The 24,066-nt window shown below is 46.6% G+C and overlaps 1 protein-coding gene across 1 annotated transcript; it reads right to left on the reverse strand.

Moving 5' to 3' along the window:
• Window positions 1-438: 438 nt before the first annotated feature.
• On the reverse strand, window positions 439-21,243 carry LOC110548876 (sperm acrosome-associated protein 7-like). Its single transcript, XM_021637514.2, has 6 exons — window positions 21,150-21,243; window positions 9,105-9,167; window positions 6,609-6,710; window positions 5,543-5,626; window positions 1,127-1,207; window positions 439-593 (listed from the first exon to the last, which is right to left on the reverse strand). The coding sequence occupies exons 1-6, from the start codon at window positions 21,241-21,243 to the stop codon at window positions 520-522; spliced, it is 498 nt and encodes a 165-aa protein (XP_021493189.1). The 3' UTR covers window positions 439-519.
• Between the last annotated feature and the right edge of the window lie 2,823 nt (window positions 21,244-24,066).

The raw sequence follows: 24,066 nt of genomic DNA on the forward strand, positions 1-24,066 counted from the left end.
AGGGTTTTTATACCTGAAAATCAGATCACTTTTGCTCTATAGTTTACAGCTGGCTGTTTCTCAGAACAGTTCACCCCACCTTTCAAGAGTTCTCTGCACCTGGCTTCAATTCAAAGAATCACAGGTGTTTCTCATTCCCAGGTGGTCCCTCATCCCCTTTTGAATAATACAAATATAATTAAAATATAAATAAGGGGGCTGGAGAGATGGCCCAGCAGTTACGAGCACTGATCTAGTGGTTCAATTCCCAGCACCCACATGGCAGCTCACAACTGTCTGTAATTCCTGTTCCAGGGAATCCAATACTCTCACATATTCAGACATGCAGTCAAAACACCAATGTACGTAAAATAAAGATAATTTAAAAAGCCACTTCTCATAACTTAATATTTAAATAGCTAATTTTATTTTGTGCTCACTGAGTACAGTCCTCCTTCACACAGGGTGGTGGTGCGCCCACTCTGCTCTGTCCCCAGCTGCAGGCAGCGGCTTGCCCCTAGCCAGGCCTGGTACTTAGGGCTAGATTAGTCTCCCCAGGAGTTGTCTGGTTCTCCTGCTTTTCTGATACTTCTGTTTTTTCTTGAAATGAGTTCCTGTTAGGAAAGAGATGCTCTTAGTACAGCGCTTAGGCTGTCGCCACAGCCTGGGTCAGATCCTTGTAGTCTCATAATAGTGGCACTGACTCCTCTCTGTCCTGTTTGGGATTCTGGAGGCATCTGTCACCCACTGATAGTCTGGTGACATCAGGTGCCCTACAGGCACACAGGTGGACAATCATGGCTGGAATCATGGCGGCAGGAATGGGACACAGCTGGTAGGACTTCATGCACAGCCCGGAAGCAGAGAAACACCAGTGCTTGTGCCCAGCTCACTTTCTCCTTTTAAACAATTGCTGCCCATCCCTGCGTGTGTGCGTGCGTGTGTGTGTGTGTGTGTGTGCGCGCATGTGTGTGTGTGCGCGTGCGTGCGTGCATGCATGCATGCCTGCGTGTGTAACGAGTGTTCTGTCCCAGGGATAGAAGGCAGGCTTGTCAGCAGGCTCCATTCCCTGCTGAGTCTCACTGGTGCTCTCTGCTTATCTGGTCCAGACCCCAGCCCATGGGAGGATGCGGTAGCTTTTGCTTACCGATAGCTCTTCGAATAGTGTCAATCATTCTCTCCAGAGCTTCAAGGCTTTTTAGCTGATAAAGTCTTTCTTTCTCCTTATCTGTGGAAAAGTTAAGGACAATTAATAGATTCCACAAATATTGGTTAACTGCAAGTGATTTGGGCCAGGCCATCTGGGTCTCAAAGTATAGGGCGAGCATGTTGTGTGGATTTCTTTATAGCCCGCTGCCCCATGGCTACCAGGAGAGCAGTGAGCCTGTTCAGTCCAAATACATGAAGAAACACATGAGATAGTGATAGAGATGTGTAGAACTTTCATTCATCATAAAACAAATGAAGCTGTGTATGTGTGTGTGGGGGGGGGATCAGATGGAATGCTGTCAGTTCTCATAAACCCAAACTGAAAGCCATTCCACAGAGGGACAGGCTAGTGTTCTTTGAGGTCATCAAAAACGCAGTGGAAGAGGAATCAGCCATGGTGGGGACACTGAGACAGTGGATGTGGAATCTTGATGGGTTCTAGAGCCAGAAACGTGTCAGAGGGGTAGTGATGTCTGCATAAGCCCTGTGAATGTGAACTGATGTTCCCAGTAAGAACCTTTGCCTTTCAGTGAGCCCTCTGCAGGGCTGATTGACAGAACTGCAGTGATCACGGAGAGGTTAGAATGTTGCAAGTCCAATTAAAGTTTGTGTGGGCAATCATTAGCCCTTGATAGCCATTCCTGGCCCACCTATGTGTCTGACCTAACCTCCTTGTAAACTGTTAGGTGATACCTTTTGGAATGTACAAACAGACCCTTAGCTTCCACCAGTCCAAAAGCCAAGAATGTCATCAGATCGTATCTGAGGCCTATAGCAAATATTCTTGCCTGCTGTAGCTGCCTACCTTATTCCCATGGATGTATATGAATAGTGTCTTCATTTATAACTTTTTTGTTGTTGTTGTTGTTCTGTTACTATAAAAATTTAGTGAAACTGTGACTGTGTTTGAACATGGAATTTGGGGTAACCTGAATCTATGTTTCTGGGCTGTGGTCACTTGTATTTGGTTTCAGTATAAATCTATGTCCTGTGAAGTGAGAGCTGGGATTGTGTTTGTTCCTGTTTCTGTTGTGATGTTTCTATGGGTTACTTAAGAACTTTGCATGAATGTGACTGTTCCCACCCTGATTACCAGCCATTGACCTTGGAAGGGCTGGTATTAAAAGCTCTGTGTGACACTTCTGAAGGGTTGTTTGTTTTTGTTTTGGTTTTTGGTAAGCCTAAAATAACATCACAATGGATGTTCCTTTAGGTGCCTTTTTTAACCTGTCCTGGGCTTTTGATTGATCCTGTTCCCTGGGTGACAACTACTTTCGCATGACCGTACAGCAGCCCACTTCTGCTCCAGGCAGACGCAGACCTCTGGTCTCCCCCAACGGCACCTGGCACACAAGCATCTTTGTTTACATGGGCCGTGTAGCCCGTGGTGGGGGCCACAGTGTGTTTTCTGCTGCTTCCATCCTGCTCTCTCCACAGCTGCAAGGTCTCAGCTCTGACATGAGAGTCCCAGGAGCTTCTCATCCCCTTTCCAGGGAGACACACATTGCCTTGTCCTGGGCTTGGGAGACACGGGGGTGGAGGGTGGGCAGGCTCACAGGCCTCCTGCCTTTGGCTTCCTTTGTCCCGTTCCAGGCTGAAAGCTGGAGGTTTCTGTATTCTCACTGCCCTCTGCCACCCATGTACCCCTGCAGCAGCCGGAGTTGCTGGCTCCCCACCTGCTCCACCTGCATGCAGCCGTCAGCACTTCTGCTGGACCGTGCTTGAAAACAAGCATTCTGTAGCTGGCTGGCACACACCCCACACACTGCAGTTGTCACAAACACTCCTGGCTGCATGGTGCACACCCGGAGAGGCCACGAGTGGGGGCTCCCTGCTATGTGCTAGAGACCGACGAGTGTAGCTGTCTTCTGACAGTCATGAGCATGTGTGGAAGAAGGGTGGGTGCTTTTATTCGGCACAGCACACACCTGCTGTATCCAAGACAGCTCTGGGAAGGGGCTGCAGCCCTGATGTCTGCCAGACACCAAGGGGCCAGGAGCTCTCTGTCCAAGCAAAGGTGCCTGGCTAGTGGGTCAGCCCGACTCCCTTGCCTGTTCCAGACATGGCAAGCCTCCATGTCCAGTAGTGCATACAGCCTTGCTCACCCACCTGGTTAAGTGTTTTCCCCCGGACCTTCCTTTCCCTGGAAGGGGCTCCTGTGTGCTGAGGCTAAAATGGCCTGCTGCACTGTGCCTCGATACACTGACTCCCACTTCTGCTCTAGGCTTGGACTTTGTGGGTAGTCCATGATGTGATCATGGAGAGAAGCAGCCTGGCCACAACCCATCTCTGTGCACTAAGGACCTGAAATAGGGACTGGCCAGAGATCAGGAGCAAAAGTCAGGGCGTGGGCTTCACAGCCATCAGAATGAGCCTTGTGCTGAAAGAATGCACCCTGACACAATAGAGCACCAAAGCAGTTCTTGTCAGCTCCCCAGGTCAAAGCAACATGTGAGACCCTGTGTCACATCCCCAGATCTACCAGAAAGTCTGTGAAGTGCCAGCTGTCACTCCTGAGTGTGTGCTTTTTGTTTTGAAAAATTTTCATGTGTGTGTGTGTGTGAGAGAGAGAGACCTGTATACAGGTGCCTGTGCAGGCCAGAAGGCGGCATTACTTGTGAGTTGCTTGACATGGGTGCTGGGACTCAAACTTGGGGACTCTCCAAGAGCAGCAATTGCTTTCGATGGCTGAGCCATTTCTCCAGCCCTGTGTGTGGTGTTCTCTAATAAAATCTCTTTCTAGTTCATACTTTGTTTATTTGAGTTCTTTCTCTATCTGAGGCAAGAATGTGAAAACTGGATAGAGGTCTCTGCCTGCTTTCTGTCTCCAAGACCTGCCTAGCCTTCATCACTGGCAGCATCAGTTGGCAACACATCACCGGCAGGGAGTCTGGCAGGGGTGTTCAGGGATCTAAGGGTTCCCACACTGCTGCTGCCCAGACCTAGGCCTGGCTTCCTTTAATGGGGCCTAGTTAGCTCAGGTCCTGCAGAGGCTCTACAGCCAGCAGCCCAAGGGCCTTCCTTCCTCCTCTTGCTGCCTTCTCTTTCTGGTACCCTTACCTTCATAAAGCCAGGGTCTCACACTAGTCTCTGGTGGTCACCAAGTGTCCTGCCAACCCAGCCCTTACTCTCTGTCACAAAGCATAACTCATATCCATTTTCGCTCAGTCCTCAGAGAGGCTGTACTTGGCTTAGGGTCACACGGTTGCAGTGAGGGATTCATTTCTAGCAATGAGGGCCAGAATAAGTCTCGTGCAGGTCCCGGCAGCCCGGGCACTACTTAGGGAGGGAGGGACTTTGTGGGGTGGTCATGGAGCAGTCCACAGGCCTGGGCAGCCGTGCAAACAACATACTGGACTGATTTGATGAGCAAGCATGCCGCCCCCAGGTGTGTAGCCATCTCCAGGGCCAGGTAGCAGCTCAGGATCCCCTCGACCCCCCCTAGGGCTTCAGGTCCTCTCACCTGTGAGACTACTCTCTGACTCAGTCTACTCTTGCCTGCAACTATGCAAAGGATGGCCCCTTCAGTTTGGATTTCCCTGTACGCTCGCTGACTGTAGGCAGGTGGGAAAAGGATCCTCACCCATTTCTCTAGAACCCGTGAACTGACGAGTGGGACAACCTCGGCTTAGGACAGTCGGGTTAAATAGAACTGTGCTCTCTACGCCATGGAGCACAGTACCATTATTTGACTTGCCGCAAGCTTCAGCAGCTGGAGAAGCCGTGCTGATGGTGCACGTGCAGGATTGAAATGCATGTCCCTAGTCTCACATAGCACTTTTATACTAATGTATTAATGCATCCCCACTCCTGTCCCCGAAGACACAGCCTGGTCCCACACGGGTTACTCTGCAGTTATTGTGCCTGTATGTCCTGTGCTCCATATGCCCTTAATTGTATCGGGTCTTTTGAGCAGAGAGCTGTGTGTCCCGTGGATGTCAGTGGAGGCCAACTCATCTGATGGAGGGAGGCTTTTTTTTCCCCCCGATTTCTGCCCCACCCCGGGGACATGCTTCTCTCATGTATCCACACTTATCTGTCTGCTCAGTTAGCCTTTCTATTCCAGGAGCAGTGACTCACGTGGGAGTCTGGAAGAGGACTCAGCTGTGTTCCTCCCTACTAACTTCTTATAGACTTCTTCAGGGCCACCCTGGGTTGTACAGGGGTAGCTAGAGGCAGTTGTAGGATACTTAGCTTCAGTGAGGACTAGCCCCCCTGGGACATCCTGACCAGCTGAACCAGCTCTAGCAGAAGCTCTGCCCTCCACTAAGTAGAAGCGTCCAGCTGCGCCTGCCTAGCTGGGGAGCCCCAGTTAGGTTCGGGGCCCGGGTAGGGATTGTGGGGCTATATTTACCGTCAAAGGTAAGGGTTTTTATGGTCCCAGAAGATGATTCCATCTCATAGTTGTTAGCAGCACTGGATTCATTCTTGTTGGCAACTTTGATGAAGAACATAAAAGAAACGGAAGAATTTTCCTCTTACATGCTTGTCAACATTTTTGGCTCAAGTCCTGTTTTACAACACTGGGCTAGAAGGATGGCGCAGTGTTCAAGTTCTAGTTGAAGTTGTTGTGTTGGAAAGTTCATCTTTAAAGTTTTATTTATTTACTCATGGATATGAGTATTTTATCTGCATGTACAGCTGCATGCCAGAAGAGGGCATCAGATCGCATTATAGATGGTTGTGAGCCATCCTGTGGTTGCTAGGAATTGAACTCAGGACCCCTGGAAGAGCAGCAGGTGCTCTTAGCTGCTGAGCTGTCTCTCTAACCACCTAGAGCCTGGTGGTTTGGGACTAGGCAGCTATAGGGTAAACAAACCCTTGAAATCTAGTCACATCTGACTAGAAACCTCCCAGGAAGCATTGAGCCCTGTTGCCTCTGAGTGCTTTCCCCCAAGAGCCTCTCTCTGTCACCATCTGGCCACATCCTCCTTCATGCCCTGTGCTGGCTTGTACAGTCTCGCAGTGTGTAGCTGGGCTGTGAAAAGTATGTGCTTCGTCTCTCTCCCGCTCTCCTTCACCTTGGGCACCTCATCTGCTGTGCCTCAGCCACATGGTGTGACAGAAGGCCTTCCCTTAAAAGCTGTGGGTGAGCACAGGAGATGGCATGTGCCAGTGATCTGGCTCATCCTTAAGCTTGTGTTCCTGCAGTGGCTGAACCCCATCCGTGTCCCAGGTCTAAGAACATGGATGAATGTGACCCAGAGATTGCCCTGGAATGAAGAAAGCCTCCTCTACCTTGGAGGTGATGCCCTCCACATCAGGAAGCCTGTAGCAGTGGCCTACATGGTTTCTCTCCCATGTCTACTTGTTCCTGCCAACCTATGGCTGGTCTAGCAATTGCTCGTGAGTGGGGTCCTTTACCCAGCGCCACAGGCCTAAAGATATTTGCAGTTGTAAGGGTGAAGGGGTATACTTGCTTTCATTCTTTATTGTTTGGGGTTGTAAGGTTGTTGATGGGCTTTCATATTTAAAATAGGTTGTTTTTTCTGGATCCAGAATCTCCCGGACTAGAATTTCATCTTGGAAAAAACACACAAGAGAATGTTACAGAGGCATGATGCAGGGCAGGTGTTCCGTGAAGAATCTGAACTTCAGGCGGCCTGTCAGTCCTGTGACTAGGAAACTCAAGGACCTTGTGGACAGTGGCCGTAACTCTGGATACTTTATCTGGGGAGGCTGCCCATTCTGCTGCCTCCCTGAGTTCAGAAAGATGGAGGTTTTCTGAGTTTCTTCTGAGTACCCCTGAGATCCCTTGACGCTCATGTGTCCAAAGGCCTGATTACTCAGTGGCCCTACTGAGAGGTGATGGACCATCTTTAAGAGATGGGGCCCAGTGGAGGTCTCAAGAGGCTGTGGGATCCTGGTCTCCCTTTCTCTCTTTGCTCCTGGGCCATGAAGTAAATGTTTTATCCCACCACACTCACAACATGATGTGTGGCCAGTTGCTCCAAGCAGCAGAGCCAACCAAGCAAGGATTGGAAACTCCAGAACTAAAACCAGGTAAGTCCTCCGTCTTTTAAGTGGTGATTCCTGGCATTTTGTCATAGTGAGGGGAAGCTAGTACACCCTTCAAGGGCATGATGCCAAACTAGCCCCAGCCCTGATCCCAACTCACTTTCCTGCCCTACTGTCATTCTGTCCTGACTCTGCCATCAAATATTGACAGAACAACTTTCCTGTTTTCTAAACATGCTCAGCTTTTCTTTTGTGACAGGGTCTTAATGTGTAGTATAACTCGGGATGGCCTGGAACTCACAATGTAGACCAGTCCTGCCTTGATCCAAGAGGTCTGCCTGCCTCTGCCACTAAGAGCTGGGATAAAGGCTGCCGCACCCAGCCAGCCTTTCTTCTTTTACTTCCCCTCCAAGGAAGTCACCTGAGTCCTGGACTTTGTAGCCAGCCAATTCCAGCTCTCATTCTGGTTCTTTTCTCACTTGGCTAGAACAGGGATAAATTTCCTCATATCTCTGACCCTCAGAGTAAAATGGAGTGCTTGCATCTGAGCCTACAGCACCCAGCATTGTGTGGAGATCATGGGGGGAGCTCAGTAAGCCCCAGCTGGCCATTGCCTCTGTCTCTGCAGCATGATGGCCATCCTGACCTGGGACACCACTGGGAAGCTAATGGAGCTTGTGTGTGGTCCACTCATCTTGGTGTCTGATGAGGCCACCTGTGGGGTGGGAACCAGGTCTCCTGTATGTGACATGGGAGTGGTTTAGGAGGCTAGTCAGGGTAGCATAGGTGAACTGGGACCATTCATTCACTCCTTCCTGTGATCAGGCAGGCGGTGATAACCCCAGCACAGACTCAGAAACTTGCAGAGCTAACTTCCCTGGAAGAGGTCCTTCCTGGGAAGGGTCCCTGGCACTGGTAGCATCTACATCCCATCAGAACCTTCCTCAGAGACTCAGCTCTGAGAGCAGCTTCATAGTCACATCCTGTGTGCCCTTAGTCTACTCCTGACCCCATTTGACCGGTGACTGTGGGCAGACAGATACCCAGGAGGTGACACCTTTCCCACAGTGTTCCAAACTCTTAAGATGCAAGTCAGACTCTGCTCAGACTCCAGGGCTCGCTCTACCAAGTGTGAGATGAGGAGTGCTACTGGGTGGTGAGCATAGTTCCCAGGACAGACCGGGGCACCTGGACACAGAAGGAAAGACAGCTGGTCAAGACAGTTGGCCTCTGGGTGGGAAGTACACAACAGACTTTGCAGCCTGTGAGGAAGACTGACTGCTGCATCCGCCACTTTACGCTGCTGACATGCTGGGCTTTTCTACCAGGTGGACCATGCTGGTTTGGAATACGGCTACCAAAGAACTTAGCCCCACAGCTGCAGTTTGTACTCTGCCTTTGAGGGATAGTGTGGGGCAGACCAATGGTCCTCACCCTGCTTAGCCCCAAGCCCTTGCTGGAGAGTTGTAGGAAACCCTGAGGTACCAGGTCCAGACAAGGCCACAGAGGCTGAAACCCTGGGGAGAGGCCATGTCCTCCCTACCTCCCTCTGGACTGTCCTGCCTGCTTCCGAGGCTGAGGAGCTCTCCTCAGGCCTCTCACTTGCACACACATTACGTCAATGTATCCAGCTAAATGTGGCTTCTGATGTGGAAGGCCTGAGCAGGGGTTAATACGGGGTATTTGAAACAAATCCCCAGGTAACAAACTTATTACTGGTCTCTGGACACACTTTGAGAGGCAAAGCTCCAAGTGTATTTTGGTTCTGACAATTATTCTATGACTTCAATAATTTAGTCAGCACTAAAGCTGTGAGCCAGATGAATGTGGTTCTGACCTCAGACCAAATCAGTTCCTCCAGTGCCTGTGTCTGACACCTTATTTTCTGGGAAAGACCTTGGTGAGTGCCCTCCCCATCCCTCACCAAGTACCAGGGGTTCCGCCTGGGGAGTCCTTACCAAACACTGTAGCTATATCATCATCCAGAGCTTTATAACTTGGCAGTTGTCTAGAATCTGAAACTGATAGGGGGAAAAAAATCCAATAGTTTTACAGCATCACTTGATTTTTTCACCCACCTCTCTGTGAAGAGACATTTGTGAGGGATGGCCCCAGTCTACTCTAGAGAAAGGGCCCAGTGTAGAGTGCTGGTCTTTCCAGTGTGTGCTGAGGGAAGCCCTCTGGGCCTTGACTTTCTCATATGGAAAGTGGGAAAGGTGTTACCCATGGGGCAGCAGTGTGGGTGGAGCCCACAATTTCCCCAGGCACCCCAGGCATCTTGCCCTCCCTGTCATTGGAGTCACCCTTGTGGAGGGTAAGACTGTCCATGCTCAGGAACAACTGAGCTCCATCACAGGGGCAAAAGAAGGAAGAGGATCACATGCTTTGTTTGTAGGAAGCAGCGCTTTGTCTCCAGCGTGGCTGGCGACACCATTTGAGTGGCCACCAGGCTGGGAAGCTCCAGCCTCCCATCTCACTGGAGCAGCGCAGAGCGCAGCTCAGCACACAGTGAAGAGAAGCACTTGCCAGCCTCTGACTAAGGCTCCCCACATTGCCAGCCAAGGACTCACTTGTCCTGCGTGAAGACACCTCATGCGAGTTTCTCTGAGACCTGGGTGGCCCTGCACATTCACTTGTGCTACCTGGGGTTCTGTGAGGGGGGGACCAGAGACTGGTCCCCTCATTCCTTCTGCAGGAGCAGAGCCCTCCAGGGTGGGCTGGCTGCAGGTAAGGAGTGGAGTCTGATGAGAGAGATGAAGAATTCTGTGGTGCTTGTCTCCAGAGCCCAGAGCTGTCTTATCCGTGATGTCTGCTGGGAATTCTGAGGACCAGTTTTTCCTCCAGTCTCTCCTTCCATCCACCACACACTTCCTCCTTCTGACGTGCCCTCTCTATCAGTGTCTGTGCTGGCTCTTGACCTGGCACATCCCTTAGTTTGAACTCAAGGTTGGCTTCTTCCAGCTCCCAGGTCCTGGGGCCCCCAAAGATGACAAGCAGAGCCACCGACCGTACCTTCCCTTTCTGGGGTACAGAGCTCTGTCTGGGAGAACTAAAGTTGCAGCTAAACCAGTGACAAAGCTGTTCTCAAAGGCTTTAATGACGGACAATCTGCATCCCAATGGCTCATCTGCATGGCTCAGAACAATGGGATATGTAAGGAGGTCTGTGGTGGTGATGACAATTGCTTCCCAGTGTGCTGACCTTGGTAAACCAAACAAACAGTACAGTTTCTCTCTGCATGAGACATTAATGGAGCATTACGAATGGGTACAGCTGCGCAGCGCCAGCACTTTGTTAAAATATTCTTTTCATCTCGTGTCTGTCCCATAATCACAATGGAAGCATTGTGCAAGTCAGCCGTGTGCACATGCGTGGTGTGTATTCTCATGTTGTCCTGCCTGTTAACTCGCATTGTCAGATGTAGCTGCTCTACCGCGCTCTTCCTGTTGCCACCTTCTTCTAAGAGTGGCAGCTTCAGACAGCGCACACCCACAAGGTCAGAGGCACTCAGATGTCTTATCACTGTCCACATCAGCACATTCTGGCCTCATAAAGTTCACTGTTGAGGTCTGAGTTCACACTGGTTAATTTAGTGAACACGAGACAGAGCCCTGCTCTATCACAAGGCTCCCATCAACTGTGGTCCTTCTAAGTAGACTGCACCTCCCTGTGAGGAAACCCTACATGCAGTCACAGCTTTTCTCCTGGGAAGCAGTGGGAGCACCCAGAATGGGGTGAGGATCCCTGTGTTACCACTCTCAGGACAATGGAGAAACACCTTAGAGGGGGTTCACTCAGGGCTATGGCCAGTTCTCAAGCAGAGAACAACCTTGGGCTCATGCAGCAGTATAGCCAAATCTCGAGCTAGGGAGACCTTGAGACTCACACATGGTTATAGCCAGATCTCTTGTTGGGTTTGTTTTCCTTCCTTCCTTCCTTCCTTCCTTCCTTCCTTCCTTCCTTCCTTCCTCTTCCTCTTCTTCCTTTCTCTCTTATGAGACAGGGTCTCTCTACAAAACTCTAGTTATTCTAGAACTTGTTTTGTAGACCAGGCTGGCCTTGAACTCACAGAGTTATGCTTGCCTCTGCCTTTGGAGTGCTGGGATTATGGGTTTGTGCTACTAAGCCCAGCCTAGACCTTGTGGTGACCATTCTGAAAATGATGAAGATCGTGAGGGTCATGCAGGGGTTAGGTGAGGTTTCAAGCTAGAGAAGATGGATGGGATGGTGCTCATTTTGACCAGGTCTCAGGGAAAATGGCTGGACAGCATTGAAAGCAAATTCTGTAACAAGGCCAGCTGAGAGAGTCTCAGGCATAGAGCTGTGCCCAGGGGGGACCAGTGCGGCTGGCAGAGAGCTGTGCCTGGGGGGTGGGGAGGACCAAGGGCGGCTAACAGAGGCACTCACGGGGGCAAGCGTCCTGTGCCTGTCCTGGACCCTTCTGACAGCCAGTGCTATATATGCCGTATAAACAACCAGACTGTGTTCCCTGAGGAAAACAGAAGACTATCCATACTCATACATAGGTGGATTCTTTAACTTTTAAAGAATAGGGAAGATAAAAGCCCCAGTCAATATAACCCAAGGATGTGTAAGTAGAGGAAAGCTAAAAGTCCACTCCAACACATTTATATCATAGCAGGGATTAGCAGCACAAAGACTCTGAGCCTGAACCTGTCAAAGCTCATATCTTGTTAGTTCATTCACTGTAGGCAAGTCCAGAGGAGTCCACATGGCATATTTTCTGCCGCTGGCATCATGCTTTTTAAACTACCAAAATGACAGTGCTTTTGTGAGACTGACCAAGAAGGGAATATATACTGTGTTCATCATAGCCCAAGAGCCACAGGGATATGAAACTCAAGTTCAATAGGGGTTCAAGCAAAAGATGTGCAACAAACCAAGATTCCAAACTGTCAAGAGCATACTGCTCATCATGGTGGCCTGCACAAGGTTAAGCATGGATGGGGGGGTGCCGGGTCCCACAGGAAAAGGCTGCTGAGGGAGGGAGAGTCACTCTCTGTAGGCAGGCCTCGAGGTTTGTTCATGCCTGTAGAGGAGTACAAATGGGGTTATGTGTGGGGCACATGTGGAGCTGGACATAAGGAGCGATAGTGAATATGGCCAGTATACACTGGAAAATATGTGTGGAACTTTGAAAGAATACAAACTAGTGTTAAAATAAAGAATAGGCTGCTCACTTAGAAGGCCCATGTAGGATAGTGGAACAAATATCCATCCCAACAGATGAACAAATGTTGACACAGGAACAGGAGATACATGAGAACACAGGGTAACAGGACTCTTCCAACACTCATGATTCTCCACTGACCAGCTCTAAAGTTACCTAGATGATGAAATTACAAAGAACAATTTCTAAAATGGTCTGTAAAGCCAAAGAGACTGAAATAAATAGCTGAATAAATTACAGATGACAATGTTGAACATAAGAGTATTGCAGTAAGGAGGTGGAGATTCTGAAAGAGACAAACTGGACACTTGGAAAGGAAACACCAGTAAGTCATACAAGAATGTGGCAGAAAACATCACAAGATACACTAGATCAAGCAAAAGAGAGACTGCCAGGGACTTGAAACCAAGGCTGATATGTAACTACATTCAGAAATCTAATAAAAAACAAAAAGAAGAAACAACATACAAAAGCAACAATTAAGCTGGGTGGAGCAGCACTCGCCACTAATCCCAGCACTTGGGAAGCAGAGGTAGGCTGGTCTCTTGTGTGCTAGTGGCCATCCTGCTTTAGCAAGCTTTGGGCCAGCCAGGGCTACAAAGGAAGACCTTGTTTCAAAAACACAAAACAAACAAAAATGTCTTAGTCACTGTTCAGTGAAGAAACACTGACAAAGGCAACACTTAGAAAAGGAAGCATTTACTGGGTGCTGGCTTCCAGTTTCAGAGGCCTAGTCCATTATCATGGTGGGGAGCATGGTGGCAGGCTTGGCGACATGGTGCAGGAGAAGTAGCTGAGAACCACATCCTGATCTGCAGGCAGAGAAAAACAACACTGGGCCTGGCTTGGGCTTCTGAAACCTCAAATATCATCCCAGTGACACACTGCCTCCAGCAAGGCCACACTTAATTCTTCACAAATAGTGCTGTTCCCTGATGATTAAGCATTCAAATATATGAGCCTATGCGAGCCATTCGTATTCAGACCACTACAAAAAAGAAAAAGCAAGCCCCAAAACAAAATCAACCATTAAAAGATCAAATGAACATATAATCAAAACAGATGGGAAAAAAAGAGGTACAGGAGAAAGGACTTGAAAACCTATTCAGTAAAGGTTTTACTCCCAGCAGGCTGTCCTCAGTGCCACACTGTAGCACATGCACATATCCCTACACTAATAATAAATAAATGCTACTTTATTTAAAAAGAGGAGCTTTATATAAGCATTTGCATTAAAAAATCAGAGCTGAGATAAATAATTCAGTGATTAATTGTAGGCCTTGGAAAAACAAGAACAAGCCAAATCCAAAATCGGTACGTAAAAATAAATAATACGATCAAGGTAGAAGAAATTGATAAACTGGAAATGAAACAATATAAATGATTAGTAAAATAGTTGTTTCTTTGAAGATTAGCAAATCCTTAGCACATTTACCAAGAAAATAAAGACCTAAATACATAAAATTAGAGATTGAAAAGGAGGCATCATAACAGAACAATGAAGTTCAGAAAATCAGAGAAAGAACTTAAATATAGAGGAAAAGCAATGGGATTGGAGAAGTATTAATAATAGTAATAGAATTGTAAAAACTCCCAAATAAGGAAACCCCCAGCTCAGACTACTTTGCTGCTGAATTCTACCTTAAATTTATTTATTTAGGGTGGTGGTGGTGGTGTGTGTATATAGAGAGAGGATGAATGTGTGTGTGTACAGGTATGTGTGTCCCATGGTACACTTGTGGAGGTTAGAGGAATCTTGGGAGTCTGTTCTGTCCTGATACCTTGTGGGATCCAGGGATGGAACTTCGGTTGCCAAGCCTGTGTGCAAGAACCTCTATTTGCCGAGCTATCTTGCTGGCCTCAGACTTTAAAAGAGCACCAATACCTCCTTTCAAAGTGTTACATAAAACACAAAAGAAAGGAACACTGCTAAATTTTTTATGAAGCTATTATCTTTACACACAAAAAGATAAAGACAATAAAAATTATAGACTGATTCCCTTGATGTACATAGATGTAAAAATTCTAAATGAAACACCTAAAAACTGATTTTAAGAATAGAACATAAAGGTCATTTACCATAAATGGCTTCATTCTAGAGCTGCAAGATTGGGTGTATAAAAATATACATATAAAAATTAATAAATTAATCCAATATCTCATAGACTTAAACAAAAAACCCGTATGATTATCTCAATAGATGCAGAAAAGGCTTTTTACAAAATTCCGCATGGCTTTGTGATAAAAATGATGAGGAACTATATCACAACATAATAAAGGATATATAAAAAAGTCTACAGTGAACAATATTACCTAAATGTAGAAAAACTAAAAGCATTTTTACTAAAATAAGAAACAAGACAAATGTGTACTCTCTCCATTCTTATTCAGTGTAGTGTTTAAAGGTTTAGGTAGAGCAATGAAACAAGGGAGGAAAAGGGATACAAACAAGGAAGGAAGAAGTTAAAGGACCCCTATTTGCAGATTGTACAGTTGTATATTTGAGACCCTTGTGCTTCATGTAGGGCCCATGAGAAAAATCCTAGGTCTAAGAACCACTTTCTGCAAAGTGGCAGGATATGAAATGGGCAGACATCAGTTTCCTTCCTATAGAACAATAACCACCACGCTGAGAACGAAAGTAGGAAAATAATCCCACCCACACTTGCCTCAGAAATAAACTTTGGAATAAAGTGAAAGAGTTATGCAACAAAAAGTTTTAAGACAAAGAGAAGGACTTAGAATGTACTGGCATGGGTAGAGAGCCCCAAGCCCATGGACTGGAAGAATTAATACTGTGGAAATGTCAATACTCGTGTGATGGTTGATACTGACTGTCAGCTGGGGTGGGATCCAGGATCGCCCAGGAGACAGTAATCTGGACATTCGGATGAGAGATCTAGATCAGATTAATCGAGGGGTGAGAACCAGCCCTGAACGTTGGTGGCGCCATTGCCCATTTGGCGGTTCTAGGTGAGTGAGGAGGAGAGCGCAGACTGAGCGCTCTATTCATCGCCTGTGCTTCCCAGCCTTAGACACATGGTGACACTAAGCTCCAGTCCCCTGCTGTCTTGATGTGTCCTTGAACTGTGAGCCAAACTAAAGCCTTAGTTTTTCACAGGTGTGGTACCACAGCAGCTAGCTAACATACAGCCGGCCCTTGCTGTGGGAAACCTCTGTGGGGTTCTTTGCAAGTGGTTGATGGAAAGAATGTGCAAGAAATTGGAACTTTGAGCTAGAAGAACCCAGGACTATCTTAAGCAGAGCTTAATGGACTGTGCTAGTGGAAGCTTGGAATGTAAGGATGCTCAGAGAAACATGGACAGTGAGTCCTGATTGATGAGGTTTCAGAGGGAACCGCTGATTCTGCCAGCGAGGGACCATTCTGACAGGGTCTGCTGCAGTTTTGAGAACTCCAATGAGCCTCAGTTTAAAGTTAACGGACAGGTTTGGCAGAGGGAATCTTAAGATAGAGCGTAAAAGGCTGTGGCTATTGCTTGCTGCACTTATCCAGATCTTCATGAAAATAACCAAAAAAGCTGGGCAGGAAGATTAAAAATATGTGAAATTTGGCAACAAGAGGAATGTGTCATGATTCCTTGTTTGTTTTTTTTTTTTTTTTTTTTTTTTTTTTTGAGTTAGGGTTTCTCTCTGTAACCTTGACTGTTCTGGAACTCCCTCTGTAGAGGCTGTCTTCCAACTCAGACATCCACCTGCACCTGCCTCCTGCGTGCTGCTATTAAAGGTGTGTGCTACAACCAGCAGCAGTAGCCAGGCTGTGATTCTTTTGTTTTGTTTTGTTTTGCTTTTTTCATTTATTAATTTATCTTTATCCTGAGTGGAGCTTCCCTCCCTCGTCTCCTCCCAGTCCCTTCCTTTTCACTCCCCTTCCCATGCCCCTCAATAGAAGAAGATGCTGCCAGGCCTACTACAACCTGATATGTCAGGGAGGTTGATCCATGGAAGGGCTCCCTCTCTGAGGAGAGAGGCTATGATTCTTAAAGAGAAAACTCCAGCTCTGCACTGGAACACTAGAAAAGATGCCCCAAGGGCAAGATTTGCCAATCAAAGGCTCCAGACTATGAAACGCAAATTCATTTGAGAGGAGAGAGGCCGAGCTGAGAATGCATGTAAGGGATCTCCTTCCGAAAAATAACGCCTAGGGACGTGTTTCTCCATAGTCATCCTGGAAGGCACACACAGTCTGAGACAACTGTGGGCCAAGATGGCTAGCTTCCATTATAAACTGGGGACAGAGTCTGGCAGCAACATCCACCTGGCACTCCCCGTGCAATACGGACAGGGTCATGGAGTCATGACTGTGGTTCCAGAAAACTCCGGAGACTGCAATGGGTAGCAAGGTTAAAATCCCTGCAAGGCGTCTCTGAGAGGTCACTTCATTAAACCTAAGTTTCATCGGAGACCTGAGGATTTTGGAAATGCCAGGACCATGAGATGTCTGTCAGTGTAAGCTGAAGGCCAGCCCCAGAGAGAGGCTGTGTGTTCTGCAGGCAGCAGAGCTGGAGAGGCAGGCCTCAACAAACTCTGTGGAATCCAGATGATTCCAGTCAAGAGTCAGATGCCAGACATGGAGCCACAGAGTTTGTTGGCTCTGCTGGGTTTTGGTGTGAGCTTAGGTGTGAGCATTCCTTGCTAGGCCTTAGTCCTCCTTTTTGCAATGAGAATGCTGCTTCTGTGCTGTTATGTGTTGGATGCATGTCATGTTTTAATTTTACAGATAAAAAAATGATACTTGGACTTTGAAATAGTGTTGGATCTGTTGGGGACTAAATGTATTTTTATTTTGAGGTGGCCGGAAGCCCTCAGAGATAAGAAGTGGGTGGCTGTGGCTTAAAAAGGATTGTGTTTGGTGTAACGATGAGAGAAGGTGGAGTTGTGATGAACAATACTGTCTGTTTGACATCATCTAGGGTCATGTCAGTGGCAGCCTGTGGGCAAGCCTGTGACACGTTGTCCAGGTCAGGTAGCCTCTGGAAACAATTTGAGGAGTTGGTGTGGGAAGACCTTCCCTGAATATGGGTGGCACTAGGATTTGGCCCTGGACTGAATGAAAAGGAGAAACCGAGATGAGCACTAGTGTCCAAAGCTCTGTGCTTTCCAACGTGATGCAGTGTGACAGGCTGCCCCATGTGTGTTCCTGCCCCCATGACGTTCCTGCCACAGTGGGCTTTGCTTTTGTTCTATAACAATAAATTTTCATAAGTTGCTTTTATCACGTGTCGGCAACTAATAAAACCACCAAAGTAAACAAACAGACTCAATGCAATCCCCATCAAAATTCCAATGCCATTTTTTACAGAAATTGAAAATAAAAAAACAACTTAAGATCATTTGGAAGCAGAAAAGACCTCAGCTAACTAATCTAAGACAAAGAAATAAAACAAGAATGAAAGAAGAAATCTAAGGTGTTCCCACACCTGAATTCAAGGTATATTATAGAACCATACAAAAACAAGTGAAAAAAAAATCATGGTATTGTCACAAAACAGACATAATAGACTTCTACAGAACACAGGATCCAGACAAACTGATGGAACTACAGCTGCCTCGGTTTTTTCAAAGATACTGAAAAGATTAATTGTAGAAAAGGTAGTATCTTCACCAAATGGCACAAGGCAGATGACATATCCATATGTAACTTAGATTTTTATTTCAGCCCTAAAGGCTCATGGCTGTCTTCAGTTGGTCAGCATAAAGACTTGATCTCTTTTCCACCCTTCTCCACCCTTTCCCACTCTTTCAGCCCTAACACTAGATAGGAGAGGAATGAAGGATAGAAGGGACAGGGTCGATGTTAGAGCTAGCCTACATCCTGCTGATTAGGGGTGTCGACTTCCTGGGGGCAAGTTTGATCTTTGCCATCAGGGTATCTTAAATTTTTTTCTTTCTTCTTTGCACACAACTATTTAACAAATCATGACGAACAGCAACCAGCCAACAGCAACCCCGCTCTGGGGCTCTGGGGGCCCTAACATTTATAAGCTGAAAAGTCTCCAGATTTCCAAACATCACATAATTGCAGGAACAATCTGTAGCTGGAAAAATCACATCCTTTCTAGAGCAAGAGGCAAATCATAGTCACCTACTGTGGGTGATCTTAATCAGCCCCACCTCCCCACACCTGGGATTAAAACAAAAGCACATTCCTATTTCTGTGGATTTTTTTTTAAGAAACCAATATTCCCACTATACCTGTCAAAGGGCTGATAGGTAGGGTGTGCCCAGAACTAAAAACTGAATCAAGAAATTGAATATCCCAATAAAAGTTGACAATGAAATAAACAAAAAGCTCTCCAAATAAGAGGTATAAATGATCATTAAACATGAAAAAAAATGTTTTTTACTCACTGACCATCAGAGAAATGCAAATTCAAACTACATTGAGATCCCAGTCTGAATGGCAGCTGTTAAGAAAACAGTAAGTGCCAGTGAGACAAAAGGAAAACCTGGTGGTGGGTTTCTGTGGAAACCAGCGAGTGGGAAACTCGCTGCTGGTGGGACTGTAAGCTAGTCTCCCCACCGTCAGATTTAGCATGGAGGCTCCTCAGAAACTGCAATAAGAGTCGTCGTGAGCCTCTTGCTGCACACTCTCCCAGAGAACCACAGAGCAACACACCATGGAGCTGTTTAAACTCTGATATTTACTGCAGCACAACTCACAATAGCCAAGTTATGGAACCAACTTATGGAACCTACCAAGTTATGGAACTCACTCTGTTGTTAGAGTCCTAACAGAGGAATGGATAATGAAAGTGCACTGTCTATATGTGATTGAATCTGCAGCCTTAGGGAACAACGATGTTGTGCCGTTTGCAGGAAATAGATGCAATGGGAGATGACCACAGTAAGGAAATTAATCCAATTTCTGAAAGGTAAATATCATGTATCATGACATGAAGGTACAGCAAAACTTTCTTGAGAATGAAGGAGACTCGAGGGAAGGCAGGTGTGATTTGAGTGAAAATAGCCCCCATAGGCTCATGGAGACTTAGTCCCAAATTGGTGGAATTGTTTGGGAAAGATTAGGAGGCGTGGCCTTGTTGGAGGTGGTGTATCACTGGGGGTAAGCTTCAAGGTTTCAAAAGCCCAGGCCACACCCCCCTCCCCCCCCAGTTAGCTCTGTTTGTCTCCTACTTGAATGTAAGGATATAAGCTCTTAGCTACTTCTCCAGCACCAACCATGCGCCCCAACCATGGTGCTCACGGACTCTGACCCTTTGGGACTGTGAGCCCCAAATTAAATGCTTTTTTTTTTATAAGTTGCTTCCATCATGGTGTTTTGTCAGGGCTGTAGAAAAGTAACTAAGACAGAGGGATAGAAAGAAATGGGAAGGAATGTGTTTGGCATATGTTACACACATCTGTGAAAATGTTTCTATGTTTATAGGGCCGTGCACAATGAATGTACACAATGAAAACTTCAGCAAGAAATAACTTTAAAGTTACTGCTTAAAAAGAAGCTGAGGAAATGGCTGTCAGCAAAGCACTTGCGTGCAATCATGAGAAGCCGAGTTTGTGTCCCTAGCACCCAGGTAAAATAGGAGTGTGGCGGTGCACACCTGTAAGCCCAGCACTGGGAGGACAGACGGCTCCCCAGAGCTGGCTGCCCAGCTGGCTTAACCAATCATTGAGTTCTGAGTTCAGTTTTGAGACCCTGTCTCAAAAAGTATAGTGGAGATCAATGGAAGACACTCCGTGTCATTGTCTGTTCTCCTTATGTATGTGCACACCTATGCATGTGTGTTCACACATGTGTATGTATGGCTACATGAATGCATGAACCACATTAAAAAGAATGCCAATGATCAAGCTTAAATCAACTAACAAATGGGCACAGTCATGAGCTGGGTGTGGCATGTCTTTAATCCCAGCACCCAGGGAGGTAGAGGCTGGAGGATTGCTGTGAGTTTGAGGCCAGCCTGGTCTACACAGTGAGTCCAAGACAGCCAAAGTCACACAGAGAAACCCTGTCTTGAAAAACAAAAAAAAATGCAGTCACTTAAATTCAAGAACATCTACCCATCCTGAGGTTCCTTTACTTTTGATAAGTTAGAATATTTCTGCAAGTTAGTGAGAGTTAAAAGACAGTATACCAACCCTCCCATAGACTTGCAGGATTTCAAAGGACTTCACAGACAGAAACTTTGAATGTCTTTCATTCCTCAGGGAACTGGTCCAAGGGTACTTGTGCATAGGCAGGAAGAACGCCCTAGTCTGTTTGTGCTGTTGTAATAAAAGATCTGAAGCTGTGTCATTACAAAGAGCATAAATTTATTCCTCACAGTTAGCCAAGTATGGTGTCTAGCGAGGCCTGCTTCCTTGCTCCAGAACAGTGCTCCACTGTTGCATGTTCATGGCAGGAAGTAGCCAGGCAAACCAGCCAAGTGCTACAGACCTTTTTCCTTTTTCTATTTTTAATATTTATTTATTTATTTATTATGAATACAATGTCCACATGTATACCTGCAAGCCAGAAGAAGGCACCAGATCTCATTATAGATGGTTGTGAGCCACCATGTGGTTGCTGGGAACTGAACTCTGCACCTCTGGAAGAGCAGCCAGTGCTCTCTTAACCTCTGAGCCATTTCTCCAGCCCCAGACCTTTTTCATTAAGGCCTTAATCCAAGTCGCTAGAGAGAGCCCTCCTGGCTCAGTTACCATAAAGATCCCAGCTCTTACTGCTGTCATTATTCCCACCTAGAAGGGACCCTTTCAAACAGTAGCCAAGAAGCACATTACCTGCCTGATTCATGCTATGGTTTTCTATCTGCCAGCCTCCTGGGGACTCTACCTGAGAACTCTCTAGTCGGCCAGGGATGCACATCTTGCCAGCAGAACAGCAGGAAGACAGATAAGAAGGTCCCCGCTCCTCTATTCGTTGCCATGTTTCCTCCAGAAGAAGGAGGAGGCCCTTCCCTGGAAGGTCTTCAGCTTCCCCAGCCTTGATCTCCTGGATACATAGAATGTCTGAGACCTGTGACATCACCACCAGGAAGTGATCTGGGTTCCTTTTCCTGGTGAACAGGGCTGTGCTTGTTGTCTGCTCTCTAGAAGAGGCTGATGGGAGTCAACTCGATTTTTCTCAACTGAGCCTCTCTACTTTTCACACTGCCTATACTGTGTCTGCCTCAGGCCCAAGACTATCAAGGACCAGAGAGGTAAGGCATCAGTCAGTATTCTCAATGTGAAGTTCAAAACGCAGAGTATCTCCTTCTGTGAACAGAAGTGCGGGTAAGATGCCAGAGCTGTATGTCAGGACAATTAGCTTCCGATGGTCCTAGAAGAACATGGCTCAGTTCTTCAAGCTCTGGGATCCTGAAGCATGGATGGAGCTTAAAGACTAAAAGCTCCAGGAGCTCAAGCCCCTCCCTTCCTCTCTGCCGTCTGCATTAGCTTCAGTTTCTGTCCCCAAAAGGCCCACATTCTCTGTTGTCTTCTTCCAGCTCTTCCTCTTAAAGACTTTTGGGTTTTTTGATATCAGTGAAATCCTCCAAATGTTTTTTTTTGGTTGACCTACCTGTACTCTATACTATCCCTAGACAGATCCAGCACCCAGAATGGGCATAAAACTTGCATCAGTTCAGAGAGCCAGTGGATGGACCTTAAGCATAGCTTCATACCCATAATCCTGGATCAAGGCCAGCAGTACCCCTGTGACTCAGAGCACCCATTGTGATGTGCCCACCAGGGTTCTTGGGCCTTTTGCTCCTTATTGCTCATATGGGACCCTGAAAGCACCGTACCATTTCAGCATCCTTCTTCTCCCAAATGTCTTTTTAATTCAGTGTCAGTTCGCTGTAGTTCGACCTCTTGGATGTTGTCATCCAGGAATTCTTCACATGAATGTGTTGCCCATAGTCTGTCAGGCTGGTGGAAGGGAAAGATGCACTTGGACCAGGCTTTCTTTTCTTTTAAATTACCAAGGTTTTGTTTGTAGAGGTGCTCTAGGTTAATTTAAAAAACAAAGTAACCCTCCCTAAAAGTCACCACCACCACCATCACCACCAAAACCCAGCAGCTTCTGTTATCTGTTTGTGATCTTTAGGAAAACATAGAATGTTGCTGAAGAATGCTGAAGCCACATACATGGTGGCTGCTGCCCAGCATTGCTCTCACTGTCTGAAGGGTTCTCTTTATTTTGAAGTGCAACAGATTAATTAGGTTTTAACTTGGCATTTTTCCTCATAAGTTTTCCTATGAATGACGTATGTATGACCCAAGAAGTCAGACTACGCTGTAGTTCCAGAAGCTTTTTGTGTTTCTGTACAGCTAGTCACTTCACACACAGTCTGCAGCAGAGAGAAGTGAGTGCATACATGTTTGTTTGAAGTTAGATTTCCTCACTCTCTTATGTGGCTCAGGATTCCCTGCCTAGGGAATGGTGCCACCCACAGTGGACTGGACCTTCCAACATCAGTTAACCTCAGACAACTACCTAGACATGTCCACAGGCCAATCCTATGTAGACAGCCCCTCAATGAGATGATTAAAGCTAACTAGCACACTATGTCAGGATGTTTCTACAATTCCTTATATTTCTTTTCATCTCCTCAGCACTTTGGGAGGCTTCTCAGAATGTAAGTGACCACACGGTGCACCTCTGGTGTTCTTTAAATTTTCCTCGAGTCCTCTCGGTTTCTCACACACTGTTTGTAGAAAGACTTGAGGACTGGCTTGTGGAACCCTCACCTTTTTCTATAAGAAAAATTGAGTTGATAAAGAAGGTAGAACAGCAGCAGCCTCAGGCTTCTCAATCGTGAGGACAGACATTGGCACTCAGGAGACCTGGAAGGAAAAATGGGGTGTTTGAACCAGTGGGAGGGGCTTAAGGGTTGGTGACAAAAACATGAGGGAGCTCACTTTTTCTGGGGAATCAACAGCGAGATGTCTGCTGAGTACGGAACTCAGATGTCCTGCATGCACACATGCGCTCATTCATGGGTCTGTGTTGCCTTCGGATGGAGTTTCCTAAGAGGGGCAGAGCTCCATGCTGGCTATAAATCTTTATGTAATAAAATCCAAGGCATTCACTGCCACACCAACTCCAGTGTCATCTGTGTGAGCATGACAAATGGTCGTGCTGCTACGCTTCCCTCAGGAATAAGTTCCCTGGAGGTCCCTGACAAAAGTGCTCCCCCCTAGCCACCTAAGCCAAAAAGACGTACTCCAAGATTTCTACGCTTCCTCGGTTGCAGGATTGGATTAATGAGCTTTTTGTTGTTTCTCTATGATTCTTGGAACAGCACAATTAACTATTCAAGGAAACACATTTCTGGTAGATTATTAAAAGCTTTAGCAAGAATAGAGTGGAAGAAAAATAAAATCTTAAGAGAAGTAATAAATCAGATTCAGTATCAGAAAGCATTACAAAAATAGCAAAAAAAATAGTGGGCTCTTCTTTAGGGAAAGATAGCATGGGAAAGTACAGCTGGCTTGAGTGTGTTCCTCTTGGCGTCGGATCTCTAAGGAGAATCATAAATCTTTAGCAAGACATATGGGAGGATGGTTAACAAAGGTGTATTTAGACTTTGATGCAGAGAAAGATTTTGGCAGGTATCCGACCTGGTTTGGAGGACTATTACAGCTCCTGACTACAGTTTAAGTTTTTTTGTCCTTTGTCTGCTTTGATCAAAAATTCTCAGGCCAAGATTTCTTGTGGGCACTGCCCTATGTTAAAATGTAAACTTTGTATTCTTGGTAAAAGTCTA

The sequence above is a fragment of the Meriones unguiculatus genome, chromosome 4 (assembly GCF_030254825.1).
Source record: "Meriones unguiculatus strain TT.TT164.6M chromosome 4, Bangor_MerUng_6.1, whole genome shotgun sequence".
NCBI classification, from domain to species: Eukaryota; Metazoa; Chordata; class Mammalia; order Rodentia; family Muridae; genus Meriones; species Meriones unguiculatus.